This window comes from Camelus bactrianus, chromosome 26 (genome assembly GCF_048773025.1).
Source record: "Camelus bactrianus isolate YW-2024 breed Bactrian camel chromosome 26, ASM4877302v1, whole genome shotgun sequence".
Lineage (NCBI taxonomy): Eukaryota > Metazoa > Chordata > Mammalia > Artiodactyla > Camelidae > Camelus > Camelus bactrianus.
The window spans coordinates 32,384,365-32,405,562 of NC_133564.1; the positions used below are offsets into that span (position 1 = coordinate 32,384,365).

The 21,198-nt window shown below is 43.6% G+C and overlaps 1 protein-coding gene across 2 annotated transcripts; it reads left to right on the forward strand.

The window, feature by feature from the left end:
• Nucleotides 1-4,265: 4,265 nt before the first annotated feature.
• Nucleotides 4,266-17,076, forward strand: VDAC3 (voltage dependent anion channel 3). 2 transcript variants are annotated; one of them, XM_074353372.1, is made up of 9 exons: nt 4,266-4,424; nt 6,650-6,718; nt 7,529-7,578; nt 11,311-11,463; nt 12,459-12,511; nt 13,549-13,776; nt 15,064-15,214; nt 16,099-16,156; nt 16,577-17,076. In XM_074353372.1, the coding sequence occupies exons 2-9, from the start codon at nt 6,652-6,654 to the stop codon at nt 16,666-16,668; spliced, it is 852 nt and encodes a 283-aa protein (XP_074209473.1). In that variant the 5' UTR covers nt 4,266-4,424; nt 6,650-6,651; the 3' UTR covers nt 16,669-17,076. The 2 variants fall into 2 exon arrangements, with proteins under 2 accessions (XP_074209473.1, XP_074209474.1); XM_074353373.1 differs by lacking the exon at nt 7,529-7,578 and having other exon boundaries at nt 4,285-4,424.
• The last annotated feature ends 4,122 nt before the right edge of the window (nt 17,077-21,198 follow it).

Below are 21,198 nucleotides of genomic sequence, written 5' to 3' on the forward strand. Positions count from 1 at the left end.
GAGTTTATTCTGTCCTCTGCACCACACTCACTGAAGGCCATGACCCAAAATATCGCTGCCTGAAACCCAGCTGTAGATTCACTAAGGAATAAAATCACAGGGTACACTGCCTGTTGCTAACAGGTTTCATAGACCTTTAGGAGTAGGTCACCCTCTTTTCTCTTAGATTATCCTTTATGTGAACATGATCACGGTGCATCACTAGCCAGTGGTTAAGATGAGCGAAGTCGTAGGTTTTGTCTGCCAGGCTCTTCCCTGATCCACCCGAGGAGCCTTGACAACATTGGTTTCCTCATAAAAACAATTTGCAAATATTTGCTACCCTTTTGACATTTAACTTAAGACTCTGACTTCAGTAGGGAAGTGTGTTCACAACCTCGTGGAGAACTTGGATGAGGCTCTGGGGGCAAGGGGAGGGCAGGAGTCAACCCTGACTTGGCATCCCAGGCCCAGCGCACACAGCAGCGTTAGCTTATCTTTTACCTTGTTTCCTTCCGCCCCCTAGTGGCCAAGAGTGATGTGAGCGCCCAGAAGGCCCCATGTAAATTCCAGGTACATTTCCCAATTTGGGATGGAAATTCCCCAGGGACTAGCACCTCGCCTCTCATGAACCTAGGTACTTCCCCACCTTATGAAAGGGAGTTTAACTTTCCTAATTGCAACAGAAATGTGTTTCCAAATTTTAGAAATTTTGGAAAACACAGACAAGTGTGAAGAAAATAAAAATCACACGTACTCTGATGCAGCAGAGATAGTCACTGTCAAATTTTGGGGGAAAAATTTCCTGATTTTCTTTCAATGCATGAACATATATATAGCATTTATTTATTTAATATATATGTATAATATATCATGAATTTATCACCAGCTCCAGAACTAGCCATTACTAATGCCTAGATTTACCCAAGTGAGCTGCTTCTACCTAATTGGTCTGTCTCCCATCAAAGGTATTCACTGATGTTTATTTTTATCATTCCCTTGTTTCTTCTTAAGGTAAAACACACACACACACAGACATGGGATTACACTGTTCTTAAACTTTTATTTTCTCTTTTTTTTTAACCCAGATCATCAAACATATTATTAGAACCCATGGCTGTACCATATCCCAGAATATGGATATATGATAGTTTATTTAATGAATCCTCTAAATGTTGGCCATTTAGGTTGCTTTTAATTTTTGGCTACTGTAATTCATTCAAGCTATTCAAGAGAAATCTTTGCACAAATCTGACTGCTTCCTTGAGATGTGTCGTCAGATGCCGAATTTCAGGTGGTGACATATATCCTGAATACATAACAATATAGCCTTGGATCACCGTCTCTGTCCTCTGCTGCCTCCTTGGAGGAGGGCCAGGGATGTGGCTTTATACTTCCTCTTCTTCAAAGATGCCTTCAGCTCCTCAGTAACTAGGAGATCCTCGCCCCCCCATCAGAATTTTGCAGTCCCTGAGAACACGCAAGTGGGCCCTTTAAAGAAAGAGGGGATTAAATAACACCGCTGGCTTCAGAATCTTAATTTTCCTTACCCTTAAGGCAATCAAGCCGCCAAATCTTCACAGTGGAGCTTCTGTTTTCAGGTTTTGTTTTGTTTTTTTCATTTCTGAGGGTAAAATTATAGTAATCTTCTGAGATTTTTCTCTCAAAAAGGTAACACGGGCAGATCAGCAGGTTTTCTTGACTAGAGCAGATGACGTGTGTCTGGGGACCTGCTCCCTGTGGCCTGGGGAGGTACAGAGCACAGACGGGTTGGGTGTCTGCTGGGACATTTGCTCTGAAGCTCTGAGCCTGGTGCTCTGCTGTTCATAGTAAGCACTTAGTAAATGTCTCACAAATGATACAGAAGAATGCTGGGTAATTAGGATTTGGACTGAGAAATTTCACACTTCCCAAGAGTTTAGAGCCCAGTATGGGTAGGGGGATGGGAATGGGCAGTAATTTGGACTGTTTTTAATGTTTGAGTTCAAACACTTTTATTTATTTATTCATTTTTTGGGTGGGGGAAGTAATTAGATTTACTTATTTATTCTTAGAAATAGTACTGGGGATTGAACCCAGGACCTCATGCATGCTAAGCATGCACTCTGAGCTATACCCTCCCCCTGAGGCCGGTGTCTTGATAGGAGACACTGAATGTTAACGTGGACCCTGCTAAGCTGTCAGGACCAGAGAGAGGGAAGCAAACCTTGCAGCTGCTGTTTCCTTAACGATTTCTCTCCTCGCCTCTGGCATCTGGTGTTGGGAGAGAGAGGAAGTCTCTCCGTGCGTGACCTGGGGCTGGTGGTGTCAAGCCCCGAAGAAAGATGTTTGGAAAAAGAAGCCAAAGGAAGGAATATTGCCAAATTCCCCTTCAAAGTGCTCTTTATGGCCTGTTGTACCGGACAAAGGCCAGGTCTGTGCCAAAGTACAGGCTGAAGTCATGGCTCTAATATTCCTATGCAAGTGAAGAAATACAGGTTTGCCCACGTGTAGCTTTTAATCACTTATAGCACATTCATCTTCATCTGTGTTAATAGCTTATGAACATTTTCCCATATGCCAGGTGGATTATTATGAGCTCTGGATTGATTATTTCATTTAGTATCCACTACAATCGCCAAAGTAGACCTTACTTAGTCCTGTTTCACAGGCGGCAGAAAGCGAGGCATAGAGAGGTTAAGCTGCTCACCCAAGACCACAGAGTTGGCCGATCTGAGATACAAACCCAGCCAATTTTGACTCCAAAACTCATTTTATTTAGCCTACTAAGTTAGACTGCTTTGCTGACAACATTTATCATATTCTGCCTCATTTGGCAGGTATTTATCCAACTCTTACATTATGAGTCCTTTGGGAGGACTTATTTTATTTGTCTCTTACTAGCCTGGAGTGTCTCATACACAGCAGGGAAATAGTATTTGCCTTTTTTTTTTTTTTTTTTTTAATGGAGGGACTGGGGATTGAACCCAGGACCTCATGCATGCTAAGCATGTGCTCTACCACTGAGCTATACCCCTCCCCCCAATATTTATTATTGATACCAGGTTGCTGCTTGAATCAATAATGAATCAAAGGCTTTGTGAGTTTTTCTTCCCATTTTTTTTATTTTGAAAAAATTTAAACTTAAAGGGAAAGTTCTAGAAAAATGCAACGAAAATCCAAATATCCTTCACCTAGATACATCAGTTGTTAACATTTTGTATGTTATTTTTTTCTTGACCATTTAAGAGTGTGCTGCAGATAATGTTATTTCACTCCTAAAACAGCCTACATTCGAATTTTCTCAATTGTCCCAATAATGATCCTCAATAGTAACTTTGTTTTCTGATCCAGGGTGCAACTTAGGATCACATTGCTCTCGGGGTCATATCTTTCCTTTGTCTCCTTCAATCTGAACAGTTCACTAGCCTTTTTCTTAAAATTTCATGAACTTTACATTTTAGGAGACCAGGTGGTGGAATAAATCACTCAATTTGGATTTGTCTGATTGTTTCCTTAGGAATAAAGAGACATCATCCCTTTGGCAGAAATATTATCTGTGTCTTCTGTGCATCATATAAGGGAGCACATGATGTCCGTCTGTACCGTCCCCGGTGATGTTGTTTGATCACTCGGTCAAGGGTGATTCCTTTGATGTGAAGGTACCCTTTTCTCTTTAGTAAGTAATCTGTGGGATGATGCTTTGGAACCGTATGAATATCCTCAACCGTCCAGCATCTATCGATAATTTTTGCCCGAATCAATTATCGGTGGCTCCAAAGTGGTGATTTTCTAGTTCCATAATTTTCTTCTACACGTATTAGTTGGTATTCTTCTCTAAAGAAGCGCTTTCCTTTCTCCACCTCCTCTCTCCCTTTGAAATTACACCTATCCTGTGTCACCGTGAATACATCACTTACCCCCTGGGGACCTATGTTTTCTCATCGTTAAAATGAGATGACCGAAGGGCCACATTCTTGAATTTTAGTCAGTCGGAGATGAAATCCCCATACAGATCTGCCGGGAACCGCCAGAGAACCAAACGCCGGTGTGGGGTGCCAGCATCCACCGCGGAGTGGGCGGTGCCACCGCATCCTCCGCCGAGGCTGCCCCGCGGCCCCTCCCCTGGCAACAGTAACTGGTAACCTCCGCCTCTTCTCGCGAGAGCGAGCACCTAGGGGATAAAGGTGCGGTCCCCGAGCCTGCGCGCTCCATGTCAACCCCCGCCCGCCCTGCGCGCCGGGTCTGCCGCGCACGCGCGCGCGCGCGCGCTCGGACAGTTGGAGGTGTTGGTCGGTCTCGAGCCCGCGGCGCGCGACCCCGGCGCGACACTCCGGCGCAGCCGCGGCGTGGGGCTCGGGGCGCGCAGGCGCCGCGGGCGTGGGGCCGCGCAGGCGCGGACGGCGTTGGTTTGAAGAAGACCTTCAGCTGTGCCCTGGTGGAGCGGACAGGCTCTCCGGTCGGAGGTGAGGCTAACCGGGTCCGCGGGCCGGCGGCCAGGCCAGGCCGGGGCGGGCGGGGCAGGCGGCGACCGGCAGGGCCCCGGAGGGAGGCGGCTAACGGAGGGCGCGCGAGGGGAGGGCCGCGTAACGGGGCGCGGGCCCGCGGGCTGCGGGCGGCGGAGACTGGCCGCGCTGGCCGCCTCAGGTGACGGGGGCCGCCGCGCCGCCACCTGTCCCCGGCCTGGCCGGTCCCCGGCCTGGCCGGCCCCCAGGACTCTCTCCCGGCGTCAGGCCGGACGAGAGGCTGGTTTCGAGGGAAGTTGGGTCCTTGAACCACAGGCACACCCCCGCTCCCGGCTTCCCCTCCAGAATTGGCTTCCAGCATCAGGGAAGCTCTTCCACTCCCTGCCGCTAAAGGGAGGATGCTGAATGTGCAACTTAAAGAGGCGAAACGGGCCGACTGTCCGTTAGTAATTGTGTAAAGCTGTTACAGAGCCCCTTCCCCCCCCCCACTCCCCACCCTCCACCCCTACCGCTACCCCCACCCTCCGACTGCGGCTAATGCAACCCCGGTGCGCCTTGCAAGTCCACAGACAAGTGCTTTCGTAATGAAAATGTGTGTAAAATGAAGTCTCTGTGTCTTCTCGAGTTTTTGCTTGATCATACCAGCAGTGCATTTCCGATCAGAATCGTGGGACTGAAAAAGTAAGACTGAACTAGGCAAAACTGAGGTCAAACCACCTACACTTTTGCGAAGTATCTGGCAGTGGCTTTGAAGAAGAAGCAAAATGCTAAAAGATTGTATTTAGCCCCTAGATGGATGTTTCTAAACGTTTAAGTTTGTCTTTTCTCTTGTCAGTAGATAAAAAGCCAGACGGTAAAGCCTTAGCATTTCTATTTGAAATATAGTGTCTGCATTTCTATGCTTAACCTCCCCAAATTATAGACTTCTGGCAAAATTTCAACAGATGCCAGCATCAGTTGTGATCATAAAGAGTAATATCAAATTGCGTTTGGCATTATGTAAAAAACCTAGAATTTGGTCGTTTGAACACAAGGGACTGAATTGTAAATTAATTGCTTTGAAAGTGAACTATGAAACCCTGTGGCTTAGAACATGGTTTTATTATGCTATGAGTCAGTACATTTATCTTCTTTCACTTTTACTATGCTCTTTCCTCTTAACTTTATATATATGTTTGTACTATATTCTGGTGTCTTAACATATGTCTGTCATATTTGACACGGTTAGGTTAAGGAACACATTTTAAATGAATTCACAGTTAAGTGCGTTATAGTGTGTTGTTTTCAAGTGTGATGAAATAGGCAGAGACTTACAGAAGGCCAGATTATGAGCTAGGCTAAATATAAATAAATATGAGTTTGTAGGTGGTTCAGGCATAGTCATTGCAGGGGCTCACTGGTGCTTTGCATTTTTCTGGTGTAGTGAGGAGGCTAATGGGGTCGCTTGAGGTGGTCCTACAATTGGTTAGATATGGCTTTTGAGGGTGCTGCAGGGAGAGATTTCTCGTGATGCACAGGGGTTAAAGGACTGTGAGGGTCATATTGGCCGTAGAAAAGCTGGCTGAATACTAAGTAGGCAGGATGAAAAAGGCAAGGCACCTTGGGTTTTCAAAGTGTACACCAGTTTTTGGTAAGCAGATTACTGTAGGTAGAATCTTTCCTATTTCTGGCTAATAGGTAAGATTATTGCACTTTAAGAAGAGCTTTGAGAGAGGGCATATTCTGGATGAATACATTTCAATTAGTATGGTAACGCTTATTTTAAGAACTGAATTTCAGAGTGGCAAAAATGTTCATTTTTAATGCATCTATTTTACAGTTCCTCAACAAATTTCCCTTTCATCTTATACAGCTCTTTGGCTTTATAACAGCCCAAGAAATGTTTTTCTAATGTAAATTTTTGCATTTTTTTTTAAAGTAAAAGCCCAGTTTAACAAAGCATCTCCTTCAGCCTGTGAGAAATTTCTTTTCTTTGAAATGCAATCAGAAAGATGACCTCTGTGACTCTCATGAAAAAACCCTTTCATTCTCCAGTGTTCTGGAAAGCTCTTTTTAAAGGAGTGGAATGTTTTCTCTTAACTTTGCTTGCATTAGGGTATAAGCATTAATGATGGAAAGGAAGAAAGAAACTGTATACGTCTTCTCAGAGGACTAAACAGTTGAGGGACAGTGAGTAAATACTAAATGGTTATTTTTATTCTTTTGTCCTCACTTTTCTTTATAAGATATGTGTAACACACCGACTTACTGTGACCTAGGAAAGGCTGCCAAGGATGTCTTCAACAAAGGATATGGTAAGTATGCTACTGTAAATGACCAGTTTTGGGTAAGCATCAGTAATTGCCTGCTATATGCAAAATACTCTGCTTAATAAAATAAGGCTAAATCAACATTAATCTACTTCACCAGATTTAAGGGGATAGCTGTTAGCAGGTTATTAGACCTCTTTAGAGGTAGAGTCCCACCAGCATTAAAAGCCATGGTATACATGAACACATACCTGTGTGTATTTAATATTATCTGTAAGGTGAAATAATATCAGTCTGTAATATGTATGCCTCCTCTGGCTAGCCCTGGGGACAATTAAAGTAGGGAGTGTATTTTTCCTCCTCCAAATAGTGGCAGTGTTTTCATGAGAGTGAAGACACAGCTTTTGGCTTTGGAATAACATTTAGTATTTGAAACCAAGTAGACATTTATTTCTAGTTTTTAAAATTTAGTCTTTTTGTGCCCCACACATTTGATTTTTTTATTAACTAGTAATGTTAATTGTATATTTTAAGCTTGTATATATATCCACATAATATTTTCTAATAATTTGGGTTCTTAAAATAGTGCATATTCCTTTCATTCATTTGTTCTTTAATTTGTATTTTAAAAATATTTCTCTATTTTGAGGGGCTTAAAAATTACACTGAAGTTGTTTTGTTATAGTTCAGTTTCTTGTGGAACTCTCATGTAATGAGAACACTGTATTTTCCACATGGAATGTTTTATGGACCATTTTCTTAATTTCTAAGTTGCTGATTTCTAAGTTCATAATCTCTAAGACTAGAGTGCATGTCACATTTTGTACATTACTGTGTTTTTGTGTGTGTGTCTAGGGTTTGGCATGGTCAAAATAGATCTGAGAACCAAGTCATGTAGTGGAGTGGTAAGTACTTAATATATTATTAATAAATGCAGCGTAAGTAACATAAAGGAACCTTTTTTAAAAATCATTGTTTAGTCACATTACTTGAAACAGCATACTTCTGGTGCTACGCCATCTTCCCTGCAACTTTGCACTCTTCTCAGAGTTCAGTGAGCCGCTTGGCGGTTTGAGCCCAGAGATAATCAGGTTGAATTTGGGAGACCGTTTGTGTTTGTTGTAATAAGCATACTCTGAGTCTTATCCTCAGAAGGTACAGAAAGTATATGTATATTTTTGACCCATATCATATCTTTACACTTTCATGAATATCTATATGGACACTAAAATCTTTGCTTCCATTGTACTGGGTTTCATGCAAACTTTATTGCCCTTCTACAAAGGCAGATTAATTTTCATCTCTGTCCCTTCATGATTAGTAAAAACGAATGTAGAAATGCATGTAGAAGATTAGCCTTCAGTTTTTATTGGTGTTCGTAGTCTTTTTTGTTGGAAGTTAAGAATATGGTAAAGGAAGGGTGGGAGGGTATAGCTCAGTGGTAGAGTGTGTGCTTAGCGTGTGGAAGGTCCTGGGTTCAATCCACAGTACCTCTATTAAAAAATTAAAAATTAGTAAATAAACCTAATTACCCCCCCCAAAAAAAGACAAAAAAAAGAAAAGGTATGGTAAAGGATATATCAGCACATGATGATATATAAGCATCACTAACTAGAGCTTTTATTGAGTGAGTCTCAGCAAATAAATCAACTTTACATTCACCTTATTCTCTGATTTCTTCTTACTGGCTGCGTCTCTTTTGTTTGGTATTTACCTTTCAAACCAGTGCACATTTTATTTCTGGACATAAGGATTTAATTAGAAGGGCAGGAAGCATGTGGAGTATTTATGGCTCTTTGTCTTACAGTAATCCTGGTTTGTCACCGTTCTTCTTTCCCTGGGTTTTCTAGTGGTTAAGTAAGTATGTGTGCAGCTACCCAACTAGGATGAGGTGTTGTTATATCATTGGTTAAAACAGAAAAATTATACTCATTTTGATTAGGGCTTCAGAACTTGCTCAAGGTAGGTTTGTGTTGCAAAAATCAACAACTGAAATTTTATCTCCCTTTCATGCTGCTGTTGTGTGGGGATATTCATTCAGATGGTAAGAAAAACAGCTTATTTGTGTGCTTGTTTTTATGGCTGCTTTTGTTCTCTGATATTTAGGATAAATTTCATCCATTGCTCCAAATTTCTTAGATTGTCTCGATATTTTTGTGCCATGCCGTCTATAACACTAACATTTTAATGATTGTTCTGTCACATACTAGCATTGAATGCAGAACTTGCATGTTATAAATATATTTTGCACTGTTTGATCTAATTATGAAATTAGACCAAAAAAACTGAAGCAATTATGAGCCTGGAACTCAACTTAGGAAAATTCTGGCGTTCACTTTGAGTTTTGTACCTCTGGCATTTTAGATTTTTGGCAGAGCTTCAGGCTAAGGAATGATGATGGTAAGAAAGAAATGTAGACGAAATACTCTTTTACCTTAATGTTTTTGCGCCAGAATTAAGGTTTATCTTTGCTATGCTTTCAAGTTTATAAAAGGTAAATGTGAAAAGTGACAACACTGGTTAGCTGGATCTACTAAAAGAAAGCGATGTGACCTGTTAAGCACGACTACGTTCTATCATGTTCTCCCAAAGCCGTGCCCCAAGTGTGCAGCAGGATACTCCCGTTGAAGGCTTTCTGTGCAGCGCTGATAAACAGATCACAGTTCCCCAGTTGTTTCATCAGCCTGGAGAACGAGAGTTAGGGAGCAGCAGGGTATTTGGTGAAAGGAGGACTCGTATTGCAGTCAGCGAAGCAACTGGCAAGGGCTGGTGGCGTTTCATTACTGTTGGCCTAGTTCAGAAACGTTCTTTAAAAACAGAATGTTTTTTCCTTGACAGTTCATAGATTGTCAGTGGCAGGTGTTGACTGTTTGTTTCCCCCTAGAAGGAGAGCTATTTCTAATTGCTTATTGTCATATGACTGAAGGGATACCTAACTAGGGAAGAGGATATATTTTAAGGCACTCATAGTAACTTTGACAGAACGCGCTTTGAAGAGTAGGTGGGGGGTGGGGGGAGAGGGATGAGTTTACAACATTCCATTTTGTTGTGAAAAGTGGGTAGATACTGTCAAATATTGCCATTCTTTTTTTTTCTTTATTTTCTTTTTTTTAAACTTTTTTTTTATTGAGTAATAGTCATTTTACAATGTTGTGTCAAATTCCAGTGTAGAGCACAATTTTTCAGTTATACATGAACATACATATATTCATTGTCACATTTTTTTTTTTTTGCTATGAGCTACCACAAGATCTTGTATATATTTCCCTGTGCTATACAGTATAATCTTGTTTATCTATTCTACATTTTAAAATCCCAATCTGCCCCTTCCCACCCCCTGCCCCCTTGGTAACCACAAGTTTGTATTCTATGTCTATGAGTCTGTTTCTGTTTTGTATTTGTTGTTTTTTTTGTTTTTTTTTTTTTTTTTTTTAGATTCCGCATATGAGCAATCTCATATGGTATTTTTCTTTCTCTTTCTGGCTTACTTCACTTTGAATGACATTGTCCAGGAACATCCATGTTGCTGCAAATGGCGTTATGTTGTCGGTTTTTGTGGCTGAACAGTATTCCATTGTATAAATATACCACCTCTTCTTTATCCAGTCATATGTTGATGGACATTTAGGCTGTTTCCGTGTCTTGGCTATTGTAAATAGTGCTGCTATGAACATTTGGGTGCAGGTGTCATTTTGAAGTAGGGTTCCTTCTGGATATATGCCCAGGAGCGGGATCCCTGGGTCATATGGTAAGTCTATTCCTAGTCTTTTGAGGAATCTCCATACGTTTTCCACAGTTGCTTTCCTTGCTTCCCTCTCCCACTCTTAACGATTTAGATGTCTTCTTTTACAATTTTGTGTTTATTCTATTTGTAATTCATGGTAGTTATCACCTTTCTAGTTATGAATTTCTCATTTTTGTCACATCTTGTTTTTTTTCTATTTAGAGTAAACCTGTCAATATTTCTTTTAGCATGGGTTTAGTGTTGCTAAACTCTTTTAGTTTTTGCTTGTCTGTGAAGTTCTTTCTCTCTCCTTCTATTCTAAAGGATAGCCTTGCTCAAATATTGATGTTCTTTATGCTGAAAGTTTTATAGCTTTGTGGACAGAAGCAATAAAGTTTTCATAACAGTGTGAGTGTACTTAATACCAGTGAACTGTACACATAAAAATGGTTGAAGTGGTACATTTTATATCAAGTGTATTTCACCACAATAAAAATTAAAAAAAATTTTAATGCAGTAAAGGTCTGACCTTATTCAAAAAGAGGGGAGTTTAGGGCTTTTAGTGTTTTGGGTTTTTTAAGGGCCTTAAAATTAACTAATAGGTCAAAAGATTTGGTGAACTGATAGTCTTTTTCAGGTCGTGGAAGCAAAATATTTAAGATTCAATAGTTTTGTCTTTTTAGGAAAGGCATCTATTTTCAGTAAAGTTATTTTTCTTTCAAAAGAGAGAGTTTGAGATTCCCATTTAGGAGGAGAGTATAGGGGAGGATCTAAAGCTGGTAAAATGTTCAGAGGTCAGAACGGAGGAAGGGAAGTAGGGACATGCCACTGCAGAGCAGGGCTGTGGTTTCCGTACATTGAGCGCTACTTTCTGGAATGAGCTGGTTTTAAAATAATTATTTTTTCTTATCAGGAATTTGCGACTTCGGGTCATGCTTACACTGATACAGGGAAAGCATCAGGCAACCTGGAGACCAAATACAAGATCTGCAACTATGGGCTCACCTTCACCCAGAAGTGGAACACAGACAACACTCTTGGGACGGAGATCTCTTTGGAGAATAAGGTGAGAGCGGTGTTCGAAGTTATTAGCAGGGTGAATTCACCTTGCAGGTAAAATGATGAGCAAACCCCCAAATGTAATCTGCATGAGAGCTTGCACCCTGTCCAGCTGGAGCATTTTTTCTCTACGCATGGCCGCCTTTGGTATGTTTCATGTTTCTCGAAAGTAATGCTTTGTTGGTGAGCACGTAATTGTCACATTTTTTTTTTCTGATGGTTCTCCTTACTGTTCACAGCTGAGCCTCTCCTGAGTAGACCAAGCTGTTTGCAGTGATTTAGTTTAATTCTGTTTTGTAATCATTGCAAAACTGACTCCACAGAAGAATGTTTCTAAAATTCTTTAGTTTTTTTAATAGAGAAAATCTTTCAGCAAATATTTGTCAAGTGCCTGCTATGTTCAGGGCACTATTTTTTGCTGTCTGTGTCTGTGCACAGTACCATATGTAGATAATGTATATACGTATAGCTGAATAAGTTACTTAGGCTGGCTTGTTACAGGTCCAGTTATCACAATAATTTTAAGAGCGTATCGGGGGGAGGGTGTAGCTCAAGTGGTAGAGTGCATGCTTAGCATACATAAGGTCCCAGGTTCAATCCCCGGTACCTCCTCTGAAAATAAATAAAACTGCCTGCCCCCACAAAAAAATTAAAGAATAAAAAGAAAAAAAAGGAGTATCATGATTATTTTGTTGTATTGGGATTTTATTGTTTTGTGCACATTATTGATTGCAATAGGGGAGGGATTGTAATAATTGTATGTTTTAGCCTGTTTTTTGGTGAGAGATTCATGATGAATCCTGGGGTGAGGGGAGCTGGGGTAGGGGCAGGGAAGGATGAAGAGGCAGTTTATTAAATAATTCAATATTTGGCTTTCTTTAATGACTTCCTTTTAGTTGTTGTTGTTAGAGAGGAAGTTAGAAAAAACTTTAGAATTGGTTTTTCAAGTCAAGAAAAGAATTGAAAATTACTAATTGTTAATTTTAAATCTTTATCTTTCAGTTGGCTGAAGGGTTGAAACTGACTCTTGATACCGTATTTGTACCGAACACAGGGTAATTATCCAAACCCCGTTTTCTGAAATGGGTCTGGGGCCTGAAGGGACAGGGAGGTGCAGTGAGACGCTGAGCTGCAGGCGGTGCTCAGGAGGCTGCGGTGAGACTCCCTGGAGCAGGGCGAGGTCTGAGACTAGATGGTTCTTAGGCTGTCCTGAGGATGCATGGAGGTGATGCTGGCTGCGATGTTAATATCTTAAGAGAAGAGTGTAGTCTCCTGGCACCAGCACGCCGCAGAGAGCAGCTCTGCTGCTTCCTTGATTCTTAGCCTTTATAAATCTCCGAAATTCTCTTGCCTCAATTTCATCTGAGAAATGGAGATTACGTTGCTTCCTGTCTGGCTGACGTGGGCAGTGCTGTGTAAGGACAGCCGTGCTCGATGGGGGCCACGTGGCACAACTCAGCTGTGACGACAGGTGTGTCCTTCCTGCTCCACACTTGACTATCTTCAGACAAGGGTTCTCCTAAAAGGCCTGATGGGAACAGTGCAGGAACTAGTGGGAGCTAATTTCGTGTTTCACTACTGTCCTTCTGAAATGCACACTTCTCTTCCATCCGTCTGACGTTATCCAGGGAGAAAACACTGACCTAAGAAAAGTAAATAAGCTTACCAAAAACAAGTGCACTTCTCTTCATGGCAGGTTAATCATTTAGAAGTGTGTTGGGTATTACCTTTTATAGCATTTGGAAATATCTGAAGAAATTTGGCTTCTTGTATGTCTGGGTACATACACCTTCAGATTATTGATTTGTACTGAAATTTCTTAACACCTTTTTATACTTCCCTTATGCCTTCATGAAATTAATCATGAAATGCCCATCATTTGAAATTATAGTGAGGAATAGATTAAAAAAATAATATATATATTTCTAATCCTAACTAAATTATATTTGTAGAGCCAGGTCATTTGAAACATTTTTACTATATATGTGCCATCTACGAAAATAGTGTTTACTCTGGGGGAGAGAAGGGATCCTACCCTAAAGATTCCTGGACAGCAGTAAAAACTTACATTGTTTTTATCTGTCTTTTACAGAAAGAAGAGTGGGAAATTGAAGGCTTCCTATAAACGGGATTGTTTCAGTCTTGGCAGTAATGTTGATATAGATTTTTCTGGACCAACCATCTATGGCTGGGCTGTGTTGGCCTTTGAAGGTTGGCTTGCTGGCTATCAGATGAGTTTTGACACAGCCAAATCCAAACTGTCACAGAACAACTTCGCCCTGGGTTACAAGGCTGCAGACTTCCAGCTGCACACTCACGTGTGAGTGTTCATAATTCAGCATTCTTCCTTTAGTGCCGGTGCTGTTGCCCACAAAGATGGTAGCCACTAGCGTGTTGAGAAGGTTAGAAGGGGTGGTATTTGCATGTAATAACACCTTGGTGGACATCCTACCTTGCTGTACTGTTCTCACAGGCAGCAAAACATTGCCAGGGGTTAGCGCACTTGGCACACAGTGCTGTGCTGTTGCCTCGGAGCCTGGACCTCACACTCCGGACTGCCCTAGGATCTGTAGAAGAACCACTGGGTTGGAGAGAGCCCAGGGCATAGGTCGCCTCCTGTCAGAAGGGATCCTTTGGAGATGTTCCTGCTTCCTCTGGCTCCCTGCTCATCTTGGCAGTTTCTGGAAGCAGGTCTGTTTGGATCAGGGAGAACAAACCCCTCATTGAACTGAGCATCCTGGAGCAGCCCCTGTAATTCTGTGAAGGTTTTCAGGTATCCTGGTCAGAACCCAGTTTACCCCTGTTGCTTTTAGAAGTAGCACAAGTCCTCAGAGCGGTCCTGGGTTCAAGTCTGTAGGCTGCAGCCTGTTAGTTAAATGAATTTGAACTTTGAAATGGTATTTTCTGTTTTGATTTCCTGGGCACTGCTGCTGTCCCGGGAAGAAAAGCAGAGGATGAGCTTTGCATTTTGAAGGGTTGCAGGTCAGTCTCCACTAGACACTAATCCACTTGTGATGACTGAAATAAAGTCACCGGTGGTGTAGACAGAGGCATTGAAACTAATGAAACAGCACTGTTAGGGAACCATGAGGACTCAGAGACTGACTTCTGGGATGCTCTGAAGCAGTACCTTGGGTCCTTCTCTGGGGCTGCGCACTGACAGATTGTAAGGGGCTGCTTTCTAACGCTAAGATTGTGTTTTGAATGAAATTCAGAGTTGGCCTGTACCACTGTAAGTTTTTTTTAGCAGAATCTGTATAGACCTCTACTCTGAAATTTCTTAAGTCTGAACATCTCAGAGACACACAGATCGTATTTACTGGAGGTGTCTGCTTTTGTGCACAATTGAATGGTGCCTGAGAAATTTATATCCTGTGGAGGAGCTAAGTGAATGAATCCAGTGTTACTGTGGTTTAATTAGGCGGTTATAAATTACACAGCTAGATTCGGTTCCTTGTTTTGTTTGGCAGTCATTTATGCCAGAAGTTTGCTGAGATCTGTAGTGGCAAAATGAGACCCTGGTTTAGATGGTCTTAGAATTTGTTTCCGTATTGTAACAACGGTACAAGCTAGATCTTTATGACTTTTTCTTTTGCTATGAAAACAGGAACGATGGCACTGAATTTGGAGGGTCAATCTACCAGAAGGTGAATGAGAAGACTGAAACATCAATAAACCTGGCGTGGACGGCTGGCAGTAACAACACCCGTTTTGGCATCGCTGCTAAGTACAAGCTGGATTGTAGAACTTCCCTCTCTGTAAGAATGTGCTGGCAGACCAGATGGGCTTTTAGGGTTTCATCCACGTTGTAAAGGCTGCTGCAGGACGCTTGTTGTTCGCATGTTCTCTTTTAACGTTGAGCTAGTCAGTCATCGTGTAGTGAAGTCAGGACATATGGGTCCTAGTCCCAGCTCCCCGTGTGTTTGTTGTAATAATGCTTAGTGGACCTCTTACCTCCCTGCACTGTTCTCACAGGCAGTGAAACGTTGCCAGGGGTTAGTGCACTTGGCGCACAGTGTCTGACCTTCTTGAGTCATTTTATCTCTTTGGCCTCAAAATTTTCTTATCTATCGCTTCCTGGGATTTGATTACTATTCGTGTTGCCATTAGTAATTCTTGTTACTAATACCACTAATTGAGCTCTTAAATGTCAAGTACTGTGCTAAGGGCTTTATGTGTATTATCTCATTTAATCCTATTAGGTGAGTACTGTATCCTTATCCCCATTTTAGAGGTGAGGGAGCTGAGGCTTAGAGAGGTCAGGTAACTTGCTCAAGGCTGCACAATAAGAGGCAGTGCCAAGATTTCAACCCAGATCTGTCTGGCACCAGAGTTCATGCTCTAACCACTGTCAGGTGTTGTAAACTGGTATCTCAGAAGAATTCAGTTCACAGGGAGGGGTATTTGGTGTTTTAAAATTTTGCTTCAGGCCTCTAAGCATGCATTCTCAAGGTCCGCTCCATTCCTACCAGTCTTGCTGAATTCTTGAAAGATTTATCTTCTATTAATTTTCAGTTTCAGTAATTCTGGATTAGCCCTGAGGTGTTTCAGCTTTAGAAATCTGATGCGTGAAGTGGTTGTGTTGGAATGATATATTATGAAATTGATTGTTTTCTGTTTCTGTTTTATCTCCTAATCTTAGGCTAAAGTAAATAATGCCAGCCTGATTGGACTGGGTTATACTCAGACCCTTCGACCAGGTGAGTAAAGGAATGAGTAATGTTGGGTTGGGGTAGCAGGAGATAGAGGAATAATGAAAGTAACCCACAACCTGCAGTCCCTTTAGGTTGATTCAGACCGTTTTGTAATATTTGGTTCAAAGAACAGATCAAGAACTCTTGTTTAAAAAAATTTGTCTAATTACAAGTTGGTTACTCTGGCTTATGAGTTTGGTTGATCACTAATTAGTCTTAACCCTGAATTCCAAATACAGTGTGCCACGACCGTGCATTACTCGTTGCAGGTGGGTGGTTGTGGGTCACCTGGTGTCGGGTCAGTAACAGCCGTGACTCCCGCAGCCAGCTGGAGCCCACGCCATCCACCCAGCCTTGCTTCCAGAAAGTGCAGTTCTGACTAATGCTTGTTACGAGTGACTGTGGTGTCTGTCTCCTTCTTCCTAGGAGTCAAACTGACCCTGTCCGCTCTCATTGATGGAAAGAACTTCAATGCCGGTGGTCACAAGGTGGGGCTGGGATTTGAACTGGAAGCTTAATGTGGTTTTTGAGTAAAGCGTCCACTTTGTCCCTGGAGGTGAAGAGAAATGAACCCACTATGTTTTGGCCTTAAAATTCTTCTGTGAAATTTCAAAAGTGTGAACTTTTTATTCTTCCAAAGAATTGTAATCCTCCCCACACTGAAGCTAGAGATCGAGTCCGTGGTAAGGGAGGTGCTTGAAGGCACGCCCGGAAGTGGTCCTGTTTGTGCCACATTTCAGTTCAGTTCCGCAGTGTTGCTTTAAACGTGTTCCAAAGGAAGGGAGCCGGCCCTCTGGCTGTCACTGCGCCCTGCATGCCCACACCACTCCTTCATGGCTTTTCACATAGTGGTCTCTGTGCGGTAGTGGAACCTTTGGTTTGGCATCAGAGTAAAATAAAATAAACCCATCACATTTGGAACATAATTGCTCATCTGACTTGCTGGTGCTGCTTTCTTATATTCGGTGTGGTTGACTTTGTTTTGAAAAAACCCTTCTCATCGGTGGGGTTTGTGTCTGAGGTGCCTGTGCTGCCGCCGCCCCTGCCGCCTTTGCGGGCCTCCCTCCTGCTCCTGCGCAGTCAGGCTGAGGGCTGAGACCGAGTTTAGTTCTGCAGGGCAGAGGCACATCCAGTGAGGTCCTTGCCGCTGTTGCAGTGTCACAGTATAGTATCCTGTTGGTGGTTTTATACAGCTGCCGGGAAAGAGTGGGGTGTGACTGGGGGAAAAGAGGGCGAAGGAGCGCATACAGCTGGGGCGTGCTGCTGGGGAGAGGCTGGTGGGGGGCTCCCAGCTGGAGGGGGGGCACCTGCAGCTGAGCACGTGCTCTACCGCCAGAACCATACCCTTCTCCCCCCGCCTCAGGAAAATGCGGGAACCAAAGGATGGAAATACCACTTTAGAAAAGAAATGAGTGGACTGTGAGAACTTCAGGGCTTACTAGTAAGGCATCTTTCTAAAAGTAGAACTTCTGAAAATCTTTTTTTTTTTCAACAGAATATATGCTGGTCGCAACAAATTCAGTCAGCGTAGATGTAAATAAAGTGAAAATTCCCATTCCTGTCTCCATTCCCTTTCTTCCCCTGCCACTAATAGTTTGACATGTATCCTTGCAGATGTTCATGTGATTACATATATATCTATTCGTATATACATATTAAAATGCATGTCTTGTTTTGCAGCATAAGTCTGAAGGTGCTGTAGCCAAGTCCTCTTTCTGTTTGTTCGGCATATAGATATGCCTCATGCTTTTTATACTTGTGTAAATGTAACATTTATCTGTTCCCCTTTCTGCTGTATTCCGTTTGCTTTACAAACAGTGCTGCGCGGGCTGTCTGCCCACTTCCACGAGTGTCCCCGGGCAGCACTGCCCAGAGCCCTCCTGTGGTGCTGAAGGCGCCGTGTGTCTGCGCCGTCCCTTTTGGCGGCGCCAGCCACGCGTGGCTGTTGAACACTTGAAATGCAAGTAGGTCAGTGGAAGAACTCAGTTTTTAATTCTATTTCATTTTAAAAGTCAACTTTACAATTAAATATACACATGTGCAGTAGTGGCTGTTGGACGAGCTGGTGCAGGTCTCTAGGACCGGCTTCCAGAAGTGGGACTGCTGAGTCATGGCACGTGTGTGCACGTTTGATAAGTAACACAGTCGCCCTTGAGAAATTTTGTTCCAATTTGTATTTATACCAAGGGTGGTGAAGAGTGCCCATTTGTCCACACCTGCGAAAACACTGAGTGTTACCAGATTTTAAGATTTTTTTTTTTAACCAGTTTTAGAGGTAAAAATGGTATCTTGTTTTAATTGCATTTCCCTGCTGGCCAGTGAGATGGAGCTGTTTTCATGTGTTTACTGATTGTTTATGAGTCTCTGATTTGCCTGTTGGGATTCCTTGCTCATTTACAAATGAGTCATCTTAAAACCAACTAGACACGGTTGCTTTTGGAAAATTTCAGTGCAGCAAGGAATTTCTCCCTGCAACCACCGAAGGCTATCTTAACTAGAACCCAAATTCCAACCACTGCTTCTGGGGTCAGAAAATACCTGTGATATCAGCTACATGATGTGGTCTTATCTTCTCACTGTTTGTGCGGTGACCCTTCAGTACGGGAGATTAAGTGTAACAGGAGAGGAAAAGGGAGTGAGGGGGTAAAGGGTAAACATCAGGACCGTTCTGTGCTGCTGACACCTGTGTCTTCCTGGGAGGACCGTGCCACGCGGGCGTTCCCTCCCTTGTGGTGGGAGGCGTAGCCGCCCGTGTTAGAGGCAGTGGCTGTGGGCGTTTCTCTGGGCTGGGGGTGTTAAGGACACAGGGTGGAAATGACGGCGGTGGTGGGAGACATGAGGAGATACGAGGAAACACTGATGAGATGCTCCCCTAAGAAACTTCTTTGTTACTTACGTGATGAGGTTAGTCGCACTGATGGGCTGAATTAGATGGGAGGGAGATCGCCTTGGGTGTTCCTTCCTTCCCTGTGCCATCCCTTTTAAGTGATTGGTTCTTGCAGAGCTAAGAAACCAAATTTGCTATTGATACAATAATCCAGACAGGGGTGTAGGGACTTCAGGTTCAGACTATTCAGCAGTTTGTTAAATCATAAAGGGGAAGAACGGGGTGCGGCGTTCAGCATGTGTGTTTTTAGCCGTCGCCAGACCCCGCCTCCGCCCTGCCAGGAGCGGCTGGGCCAGGCCTGGGGTTTCTGCGTGCAGGCGGAGGTTTTCCTCCTTCGGGTACTTGCAGTGCCCTGGGGCATCAAAGCAGCACAGATGATTCCTGACATTTCTAGCAACTCTGAATTGTAATCACTCTGTGAGGTGACTTCACTGGTGCAGTTTAAAAAGGTTCTGGAGAGGGTCGTAATTGCAATTATGTTTGAGCCCACTGGGTGCCGCTGTGGCGGCTGCCAGTGGAAGATGCTGGGCCAGCCAGGGGGTCTGTGCCTTCGCCCTTGCAGTCAGTCTCGTCCTTTTGACCTCCCCGCTCCCTTCCCCAACACCTGCCCACTCAGTTTGGAACCCACATTCAGGGTTTGGTTTAATCTGTAAATGTCAAGGCAGAGCCGTTCTCCATCCTAGTCTGGCTCTGCCGAAGGTCTCGTTTTGCTCTGGCCGGTGGGGTTGGAGAACAGTGGTCACCTTCATTGGGTCTGAAATTCCTTACTTAAAATCAGATTTAATTCCTCATGTTTCCTTTACAGAAACAGGCAGGATAAACCCCTGAGCCAAGTTCTTAGTCACATGTCGTGTTCCTTCTCGGAGCCTCCCTCCCTCCCATGCCCATGGCTCAGTCCTTTTTCTAGGGACCACGGTGGTGGACACGGTCTGACAGCTGCTGAACAGGGAGAGGCTGGCTACAGTCACCAGCCTGGGCTGCTCCTGTCCTGTTTCCGTTTTGCTGCTAAACTTTTTCTCATCCTGTGTCTCAGTTTCCCCAGTGCCCAGCCAGCTCCAGGTTTCAAAGACCAGTGTTTCAAAAAGGATGGTGGTGGGATGACAAGAGTATAGGTGATTTCTTCCTCTCTTAATATTATGCTTCCAGGTCATTTTATTGACTTTTTAATAATAAAGGATGACATGCTATATTTAAGAAGGTGACAGCTAACTTGAGAACAGTTATATTTCGCCTTGTGAGAATTTAACCATATTCTACAGGTCTCAGCAAGCACGCAGAGAACCTGTTGTCCAGTTCCTCATCTCGTTCAGCTAACTATGGTGTATGTTCTGTTCCTTTTCTCCATCATTTAATTTAATGCTATCCTCCGAGCAGTCCTCCCAAGGGGAATCACCCTTAAAAAGTGAGGCAGTGAGTAACGACCCACCCACAGGGGAGGGAAACAGACCCTCATGTAGGGGCCTGTTCTGGGCCAGGTGCGGAGCAGCCCATTTCACTACTGCTGCCAGATTTCCCACGGCTCCCTGCGGTGGTCTCACCACCACCTGCGAGGAACCTGAGCTCCGCTGACCCCAGGAATCATCGCAGGGCCGGCCTCCCACAGGTGAGCAGTCTGCACACAGCCTTACCCGAGGCTCAGCGGAGCGCTGCGCATCTCCTGGAAGCGCCCTTTTCCTGCCTCGCTCTGTCCTGAGTAAGCTCGCTGATGCCATAGTTCGGAATATTTCACCACTTTCTGAGGAGTGGAATGGTTTTAAATTCTATCATGCAGTTTATTCTAAGGAGCCAGGGAGGACTTATTTTTAAAATCATCTCGTTGGAAATGAACGAATGTGTTTACGTATTTGCTCGGAAGGTCAGTCCTTTTGGAAGGGAGAGAATGAAGTAGCTCGTCCTCTGAGTGCGGGCTCCCGCAGCGTGTGCTGCGGGCAGACTGCCCTGGAGGGGTCGTGTTCCCCTCAGCCTTGGCTCCTCACCACTGTCTTGTGTGCAGACAGCAGTGATCTGGTAACAGAGTTGCGGTAAGATGCCAGGGACGCAGGCGGGTCCCTCGTCCAAGGAAGAGGCTGATTAACTCAAAGGAAAGACTCCAGCAGTGTTCCCTCCCCTCCGAGGGGACCCCTCTGCTCACGTGGGGAGGCGATGGGCACGGCCCCTCTGC

Bases quoted from the DNA above. Each gene is read 5' to 3' on its own strand.
- VDAC3 (XM_074353372.1), top strand. From the start codon at position 6,652: ATGTGTAACACACCGACTTACTGTGACCTAGGAAAGGCTGCCAAGGAT. The intron at 7,579-11,310 runs GTAAGTACTTAA...TTTTCTTATCAG, and splicing joins CCAAGTCATGTAGTGGAGTG to GAATTTGCGACTTCGGGTCA. The intron at 15,215-16,098 runs GTAAGAATGTGC...TCCTAATCTTAG, and splicing joins ATTGTAGAACTTCCCTCTCT to GCTAAAGTAAATAATGCCAG.